Consider the following 9423-nt stretch of genomic DNA (forward strand, 5'->3'; position numbering starts at 1 on the left):
TGAGTAATCACTGACATAGACGCCCTGTGGTCAGTGGCTTCCCGTTCTCTGCTTCCCGTCACGGTGAAACTTCAAAAGAATTCTCTCTCCCGGCATTGTCTCATAGGGATATAATGCAAGCCACACAGATGATTTAAAATTTTCTAGGAACCAGGGGCGCCTGGGTGGCTCAGTTGGTTAAGCATCTGACTCTTGATTTCAGCTCAGGTCATGATCTCAGGGAAGTGAGGTGGAGCCCTACGTGGGGCTCCACGCTGAGTGCGGAGCCTGCTTAAGGATTCTCTCTCCCTCTGCCTCTGCCCTTCCCCCTGCTCTCTCTCAAGATAAATAAAATCTTAAAAAAAAAAAAACTTTCTAGTAACCACCATAAAAAAGTAAAAAAAAAAGAGGGGCACCTGGCTCACTCAGTCAGAGGAGCATGTGACTCTTAGGGTTGTGAGTTCAAGCCCCATGCTGGGTGTAGAGATAAATAAACAACATTAAAAAATAAAAATAGAAGTTTATTGGGGTTTTGTTTGTTTGTTTGTTTAATAAAAAGAAAGACATTTGGGACGCCTAGGTGGCTCAGTTGGGTAAGCATCTGCCTTTGGCTCAGGTCATGACCCCAGGGGCCTGGCATAGAGTCCCACGTCTGGCCCCTTGCTCAGTGGGGAGCCTACTTCCCCCTCTGCCTGCCGTTCCCCCTGCTTGTGCTCTCTCTATCTCTCTGACAAGTAAATAAATAAAATCTTAAAAAAAATAATAAAAATTTAGAAAAGGAAAGACATTTAGAAAAAAATAAAAAGATGAAATTAATTTTCATGTCTTTTATTTAACCTAATATATCTATTTTAATATATAATCAATATAAAAAACACTGGTATTTTGTATTCTTTTTTCATACTGTCTTTGAGATCAGTGTCTGTTTTGTACTTAAAGCGCATCCCAGCTTGTCCTAGACATATTTCAAGTGTTCAATAGCCGCATGTGGCTGGTGGCCACCATATTGGAGAGCCAGGTCTATACCCACCAGTTCTGGTTCCTCTCCTATCATCTGCTCTCGAATCCACTGTAGTCAGACTTATGCGTCCACCACTCTACCCAATTTGTTCTTGCCAAGTCAGCAGGGCTCCCATGGTCACTTCCTTGGTCAGTTCTCAACTGTCTTGACCCATCAGCAGCATTTGGTACACTAGGGCACTCCCTTCTTGAAACACTGTCTTCGGTTGGCTTCTGGAATTCCTCTCTTTTGTAGTTTTCCTGTCATCTCACTGCCTGCTCATTCTTAGTCTCTTTCACTGGTTCCTCATCTTTCTGCAGAACTTTAAATATAGGGATTCCCTGGGAAAAGTCCTTGGACCTCTTCTCTATGCTCTCTGTTCTTCCTTGGTGATCTAACCTACTCTCCCAACTTTCAGAGTTGGTGGCTGCCGAACCAAACTGGCTGCCGGGATCTCCCTCCAGACTCCAGACGTATATACACAGGTGCCTCCACAACATCCTCACTTGGACACTTAAGTGGCATCTCAGACTCAACAGGTCCAAACCCAAACTCCTAATTCTGCGCTCAACTCCTAATTATCCTCCCCAAAGCTCCTAAATGGCTACTCCATTCTTCCAGTCGCTCAGGCTAAAAACTGTGGAATCATTCTTGACTTCATTCCAATCCCCACATACTATCCATCAGCAAATTAGTTCTCCTCTACGAAAGTATCCAGAATTCGACTCTTTCTAAGAGTGACTTAAAATGCAAATCAGTTCATGTCATTCTTCCACTTAAACTCTGTGACAGCTCCTGTCCTGCCAAGAGCAAGATCCCGAATCCTCACCCATGGCCTCTGAGGATCCCCATAAGCTGGCCTCCAGCTTCCCCTCAGCCACCTTCTGCTTGTACCCTCACAATGTTCTAGCTAGCCACGTTGGCCTCCTTGCTCTTGCTCCTTCTGTGTTTTTGCCTCAGGGCCTTTATGTTGGGTTTTCACTCTGCTTGGAATGTTTTTTACCCCGATACATAGCCAACCCCCTCTCTTCCTTCAGGCCTTTAGTCAAATGTCCCCCTCTCATTGAGGCCTTCCCTGACCACAGCACAGCACATGTATGGATGATAGCTGCAAAAATGCCCTCCTGCACTCTCCAGTCCCTTAAATGTTTCTCCTTGGCGACCGCCACCACCTAACATATTCTATACTTACTTGTTTTTATTTTTCTTCCCCCTCATTAGAATATAAGGTCTATGAGATCAGGGGCTTTGCCTGTTTGCTCACAGTTGTATTCCCAGTGCCTAGAACAGTGCCTGGCCCCTAGGGGGTACTCTATAAATATTTGTTGAATGAATAAATGATACCACTCATAGATAAACAAGTCACTAGTGGAGGAAGGATGACTTTGGCCCAGAGTGGACAGATACGGTAAAGAGCCTGGTTCTGAGCTGGCCTGCCTGGGTTTGAATCCCAGTTCTCTCACTTGTCAGCAGTGACCTTGGCAGTTCAGTTACATTTCCTGTGCCTCATTGCTTTGTCTGTGACATGAATACACCAATACCTCCCATCAGGCCGTGTGAGGAGCCTCTGAGATTCTATGCATCAAGCTGCTACCACTCCAGGTACTTATTTGGTACATGTTAGCTTTTTTTTTTTTTTTGGAAGGGTGATTTTTTTTTTTTTAAGATTTTTTTTTTTTTTTTTTTTGACAGAGAGAGATAGTGAGAGCAGGAACACAAGCAGGGGGAGTGGGAGAGGGAGAAGCAGGCTTCCTGCCGAGCAGGGAGCCCGATGTGGGACTCGATCCCGGAACCCCGGGATCATGACCTGAGCCGAAGGCAGATGCTTAACGACTGAGCCACCCAGGCGCCCTGGAAGGGTGATTTTTAAAAATTTTCTTATTGTTATGTTAATCACCATACATTACATCATTAGTTTTTGATGTAGTGTTCCATGATTCATTGTTTGTGCATAACACCCAGTGCTCCATGCAGAACGTGCTGTGCCCAATACCCATCACCAGGCTAACCCGTCCTACCACCCCCCTCCCCTCTAGAACCCTCAGTTTGTTTTTCAGAGTCCATCGTCTTTCATGGTTCGTCTTAGCTATTTTTGTAGTATACCTTGTAATACCTCTTTGGGAAATGTAACTCTGTAAAACACATTAAAAAAAAATTAGGCTGGAGAGAAAAGGAAATTGAGATGCAGACCAGTATGGGGGAATTTTATTGTATTTATGATGGAAAAAGTAGGTCAGAAATTTGATAGAATTAACTGGATACGGTTGTGTTTTAGCTGCAGGTAGCAAAAAACACAGGTGGTATCTTCATCCTTGGGAATACCTGTTGCAGAAAGAAAGATAAAACTCAATTGGAGAGACTGAAGCTATGGGTGAGTTTGGCCAAGACACCTGGAACTGGGGTGATAGGTACTCCAGGGTCAGGATGAGCGGTCTGGGCTCCAGAAGAGGCAATGTGGGGAGAAGGGAAGGGTCTCGTGCAGTCCAGCACAGCGAACCTCAGTCCTAGCCTCAGCTCTGCCAACCCACTCCTGCTGAGATCCTGGGCCCGTTGCTCCCCCTTGCAGAAGCCACCTCTAATCCCCAGACAGGGTTGGATTAGGTTATTCCTTCCCGCACATATGTTCAACCACACCCCTTACATCTTTTACCATTTATCACAGATTAAATAATCCACCGTTCAGGTACTTGCTTAATTTCTGCCTGCTTCAGTGTGGTGGTGCAGCAATGAATTCCATGAGAGCAGGGCCCCCTGTTGTCCTAGCCACTGCAGTACCCTCAGCCCAGAGCCTGGCATGCAGTAGCCATCAGCCGACTTTTCCAGGGAGGGGAGGACACATAATTCTGAAGCTCAGTTTCCTCACAGGGCCATTAGGTGGACACAAAGTGTGGTGGGGGTACAAATGTGCCATCTTCCAGATCACTCTCCTCTGACTATCAAGGTATAAGAACTCATTCTTCCGTTGTTTCCTGAGGCCCCCCCAGGAGATCCTGGGATTTGCAGCCCTTACGCTAGAGGGGGAACAATGGCTGGAGCAGCCTCCAGGCCCCTTCCTGCCTGCTCTGTGAAGTCTCTGGCTTTTAACCTGCAGGAACAAAGCCTGCATTCTTAGGACCTGGTCCTCCCTGGGGCCTCTGCACCCTACCCCACTGGGGCCTGGCAGGAGCCATAAAGCAGGTGAATGATGACCTAATCCCAGCGTGAGCGGCTGGGGGGAGGCATTATTCTTAGAATTCTAGTCTTAGGGACCTTAGAGGTGATTCGAGCTCCTTGTCCCTCCACAAAGGGGGAAACAAGGAAGCCGGCTTGCTGTGTGCCTCCCAGCCTGGTTCTCGCCCCTCCTGCAGCCCGCCCATCTGTCTGCTGCTCGTGTCTCCACAGGACTGTAGTTGGTGAGATCTCTGGGCTCTTGGTGTCTAATTAGGTTGGGAGGAAGGTGAGGGAGCACGTGGAGAGCTCTGCTGGGAACGGGATTTGCTTAATAGGTTGGTGCAGAAGTGACTGGCAGAGCCATGCTGGGACTTGTTTGTGCTCACAGTTTAAAATCAGGCTCAAAAATATACCAGAGTTTCCCCACAAACGGTCATGTCGTCCCTGGGAAACTTTGTGAAGTAGAGCTCCGTGTGAAGAAGGGAAGCAAACGGGTCTTGTGACTTGGGGCCAGCTGCTGCCCCCTCTTTGCCTCAGTTTCCCTCCTCTGTAAAACAAGAGCACTCATTCCTGATCTTCCCTGACACCCAGTGGGAACATGAGGGTCACTGACAGGAGGAATGACCGTCATCCGCCATCCTCATCTTTCCCTCTCCTGCGTGCTGCCCATGCTAGTCTGCCTGAGGGTTTTGGGAGGGGCTGGCCTTTCCTTGGCTTTATAGTTTTTGGAACTTGCGAAGGGATCCAGGGTATGCCTGTCAGATCATCCGCATCAGAATCCCCTGGGACATTTGTTAAAATTCAGGTTCCTGGGTCCTAGCCCAGGACTACTGAGTGAGTAACCTACACAGACGGTGAGCCTGGCCTCTTGCTTCATGCTGGAGATAGAGCAGTAGATAAGATCCTGTCTCCAGCACGCATTTTCTTCCCTTCCTCCAGTACTTGACGTGCGTAAGGAGGGACCTCATTCCCAGTTTGCTTGGCAGAGCCCCAGGCCTTTAGAGAGGTGGAGATTCTTTCCTTTTCCTGGCAACCCACGGGGAAGGAAGCCTCTGAGGTCCCTAACCACACACACGTGTGAGCACACGCATACTCCTACCTGTGCTTCTGCAACAGGGCTGCCAGGACGCTCTCCAGTGCCGTCTGCTTTGGGCCTGCCCACATACCGTCCACCTGACGGCCAAGCCGTACCTCTGCTCCTTGCTCCTGGCTTCTCATTCTAGTACATTAGAAAAAGAGCAACAGTTGAGCTTGCTATTTGGGTAGGATGTGGAGAAGCCTGGGAAAGGCCAGGGCAAAGTAAGCAACACGGTGGGTCCCTATGCCTATTCCAAAATCCGGTGTGGACTCTTCCACCCAAGGAATTAGATTCAGCAACATTGAGGAAGGCACTTAGTACTGAAGAGTACAGCCTGTGAAATACATATTTGCAAAATATCTCCCCACAGATTTCTTACTAATTATAAAGGGGAAATATTAACTTTACAGAGGAGAAATCTGGCAGACGTCATGTTAACTAAGCCACTAAAGTTACCCTCACCAATAATGGGACAAATGGACATCATGTGCCTCCTGATATGGGGCACCAGGAAGGACACAATATCACTGCTGTGAACGCATAACCTGAATCTAATCATGACGAAACATCAGGCAAATCCAACACGAGGGACCTTCTATTCTATAAAGAATAATTGGCCTTTACTAATAAAAAAAAGGTCAATGTCCACGAAAGACTGAAGAACTGTCCAGAGTAAAAGAAACTAAAGAGACCTGACAATTACGGGCAACCCATGATCCTGGATAGGATCCTGGATCAGGAACATTAAAAATTGCTACAAAGTACATTCTGGGAAAACTGGTGACATGTGTAGACGCACACTTAAGTGCTAATTATTCTGTGATTATGTCTGAGAATGTCCTTTTGTTAGCTGTTAGGAGGCACCATGCAGGAGGATTTTAGAGTAAAGGGTTGTGATGACTGCAGTTTACTCTCAAATGGTTCAGCAAAATAATAACAGCGTGCACACGTGTTTGTGTGTGTATGTGGCAGCAAATATGGTAAAACAGTAGTAATTGTTGAAGATGGGGGAGGGGATGTGGAAGTCCATTGTAGTATTATTGCTGCAACTCTTCTGTAAGTGTGGAACTTCTTCAAAATAAAAAAATGTACAGGCTGTGATGTCGGGCTCTTTGGATCCTAGCCCTGCCACTCTTTGGTGTGTGTCCTTCAGAAGCTATTAACTTCGCTACGAGATGAGAGTAAACAGCACCTACTTCGTAGGGTTGTTACAGGTAGGAAACTAAGAGTAAATGGCTAATACTTGTGAGCCCAGCACTGTCCTGTGTGCACGGAAATATCCCAGCGCAGAGCCTTTGTTTCCAGTACAGAATTATGATCTGATGGTAACTACCATCGGTATTATGACTATTGGGAGCCTCGCATGGGGAGAAGCACAGAGTTGGTGTTCAACGATCATTTCGTAGTTAGAGGTAAGCTGGGTCTTCACATTAGGGCCCTTCTGCTATGGCAAATCGGGAAGTGACAGATGCTGTCCAAGGGGAGGGACCAAAAGTCCCTCCACACTCTGATGCATTGAAATGTGGGAAAAAAGCACTAGGACTTCAGCTTACCCTTGCTGGCGGCTCATAATGTCCTGAAGTAGCTTGCGGGCAGACAGCTGGGCCAGCACCTTCCGGTAGCTGTTGGTGAAGATGGCGTCTGCATACCGAGGGATTCTATATGGAAGGAGTCAGAGGTCAAAGGGCGGGGTGGCAGGGTCAGGCAAGGAAACGGGGAGCTGTCCTCATGTCCCTGTAAGGTCCTTCTGCCCGTTGCCCTGTTCATCCCCAGAGAGGGTAGGACCCAGGCCGGGAGGCTTCTCTGGAGCTCAGAGTCCACCCCTCTCCCCGAGATGAGCCGTGGGGGTTGCTGAGGAGATGGCTGGGGGCCAGCTTAGGGCTCTATTCTGCAGCCCCTAAGTCATCCCCCACTGGGTTGCAGGGATGGTTTGGGAACATTGGGAAACTAGGCCCTGGTGGCAGGACTACTTACCTGAGGGGCAGGGATGGTGGGAAAGAGTGAGAGCCACTGCTGAGGGTGAGGATCACCAGGAAGAACACCCAAAGCAGCATCCTTCACCCCTGTGGCGGCTCCTGGAAAATGACAGAAGGAGAAGATCAAGTGTAGCCATAGCCACAGGGATGCCCTTTGCTGGTGGGGCCCAGCCCCGGGCTTGGCTCTATGCAAACCTTAGTCCTTGTCCTTTAGAGGCTGTGAGGTAGGAAAAAGAACCCAGACTCTGGAAGTCAGACAGGTCTGGGTTCAAGTCCTGTTTTTGCCAGTCACAAGCTCTGACCTCATTTTCTGCATCTGTAAAATGGGCATGTTAAGTTACCCTGCTGACCCCACAGGGTTGAATGGAAAAGTAATGATATTAGGGAAACTGCCCCTTGCTGTAAGGCATTATATGTGGAATTCAGGCCTCAGCAAGGGATAGGGGGTACCTTCCCCTGGTCGCCTAAGTCATCCCCACCCACGGTGGCACTGACAGCAGTGAGCAGGGCCCACAGCTCAGGCTCTGCGTCCGACAAATCAGTTCATATCTGGGTTCCACCATCACTAGCTGTGTGTCCCAGGACAAGTGGCTTCTCCTCTCTGGGCCTCAGTTTCCCCATCCATAAAATGGAGTCTGTAATACTGACTACATACATGGCGTCCTTGTCAGGGTTTGATGAGATGAGAGTGGCCTGGCACATAAGGAATTCTCTGAAACACTTGAAGCTATGACCTCATATCAGACCCACTCAGGGGGCAGGCTCCCGTCCCGTTTTGTTATGTGGGAAGTCAGAGGGAAGGCAAAGCAATACATCTTGCTCCAGACGTTTCGATTCCACCAAAGGGATTTAGAAGGGTCTTGGAAGAGACCAGGGAGCCTGGGGACCAGTGCGGCCGAGTCATCTAAGAGATCATGTAATTACCCTTAACTGGGGCCTACTGACACCGTGCTCTGCAATCGGGGGGCAGAACAGGAAGCGCCTGCCTCAGCGGGGGGCCGAGTCTCCCCTGGCAACTCAGACCTGCCCGCAGGGAAGCTGGGGTGACTCAGCTACCTAGGAATTGGGTCTCCCCACTCCCCATGCCCCCTCCTCAGCAGGATATCCACAGGCCCATGGAGGGGCCCTGCCAGCCCAGAGAGGGACAAGAATCCCTCCTTTCCCAACATCACCCCATGCCTTTCATCTTCTCTCCTGTCCTGTTGAAGAGTGATTTCCAGCAGGCAGGGCCAGCACTGGCAGGATTACCTTTTCTTTTCTGGGCTTGCCTGCCCTCCTGGGGCGTCACCTCCCTTCTACCAGACACCAGGGTCTTGACTAACCCAGGCATGCCTTGAGACCCAGAACTGGAGGGAGCAGCACCTCCTTGGTGGGCACCCCCTCCACTCCCTCCTGCCACCGGCAATCCTCCAGTTCCTGCTCAAATGCTCTCTGCCAGTGAGTGACAGGGAGCTCACTACCTCCAAACCAAGGTGTGCTATTCCCAGCCAGCTCTTGTTAGGAAGTTTTTCTCATCGTGTCAAGTGCAAACCCCCTTGTCCTGCAAAGATGTGTTAAGCTTCTACTCTTCTGGTAAGGACTGGGGCTAGAGAAAGGATGAGAACATGGCATCTGCCCCCCACCCCTTGCGCACATCCACCTGCTGGGCCACCCACAGCTTCTGCACCTTCATCCACATGACAGAGCCCTTTAGATGAGTTTTGCATCTGACTTAGGCCTTTGCTCCCCAGACGGAGGATCTCAGTCTTCAGTCCTCCTCATCATTTCATATCACATCTGGCCCCCTTCTCCTGGCCTTGTCCAGGTTGCCTCTCTAGCAATGAACTTTCTCCCTAAGCACGGAGATCTTTGGAGGTGAGGAGGGCCCCTTGACAAGAGCTCTACTTTTTCTGTCTCCCGGCTGTAGCCTGGACTTTCTTGCCTTCTTTGCTGCTGATCTTTTAAAGACCTGGGCATATCCAGGCCCCTAATCACTTCATTCTCCTGCTCAGAAGCCCTTGGTTGTCCACTCCCTCCAGAGCAAAGACCAAACCTCTGCTCTTGGCCTAAGCTCTCGCTTGGCCTCCCCACCTCCTGCACCGTCTCCTGTGCTCCCCAGCCCCTGGGGCCCCCCTGGCCCGCACGGTCCACCCTCACACTTGCCCTCTGCAGCAGGTATCACGGTCTTCATTTTACTGCCGAGGAAACGAGCCCAAGAGAGGAAAAGGGCCTTTTTCCATGGTCCTCCATCAAATTAGTTT

General features: G+C 49.4%; 1 protein-coding gene across 1 annotated transcript; it reads right to left on the minus strand.

The window, feature by feature from the left end:
- Positions 1 to 3090: 3090 nt before the first annotated feature.
- GHRH (growth hormone releasing hormone) lies at positions 3091 to 7261 on the minus strand. The gene is made up of 4 exons (XM_045883867.2): positions 7182 to 7261; positions 6761 to 6865; positions 5229 to 5348; positions 3091 to 3301 (listed from the first exon to the last, which is right to left on the minus strand). The coding sequence occupies exons 1-4, from the start codon at positions 7259 to 7261 to the stop codon at positions 3286 to 3288; spliced, it is 321 nt and encodes a 106-aa protein (XP_045739823.1). The 3' UTR covers positions 3091 to 3285.
- Between the last annotated feature and the right edge of the window lie 2162 nt (positions 7262 to 9423).

The sequence above is a fragment of the Mirounga angustirostris genome, unplaced genomic scaffold (assembly GCF_029215605.1).
Source record: "Mirounga angustirostris isolate CCGP_5_RB_7025 unplaced genomic scaffold, mMirAng1.0.hap1 SCAF_10, whole genome shotgun sequence".
NCBI lineage: Eukaryota > Metazoa > Chordata > Mammalia > Carnivora > Phocidae > Mirounga > Mirounga angustirostris.

Bases quoted from the DNA above. Each gene is read 5' to 3' on its own strand.
- GHRH (XM_045883867.2), bottom strand. From the start codon at position 7,261: ATGCTGCTTTGGGTGTTCTTCCTGGTGATCCTCACCCTCAGCAGTGGC. The intron at 6,866-7,181 runs GTAAGTAGTCCT...CCTTCCATATAG, and splicing joins CCACCATCCCTGCCCCTCAG to AATCCCTCGGTATGCAGACG. The intron at 5,349-6,760 runs GTAAGCTGAAGT...CTAATGTACTAG, and splicing joins ATTATGAGCCGCCAGCAAGG to AATGAGAAGCCAGGAGCAAG.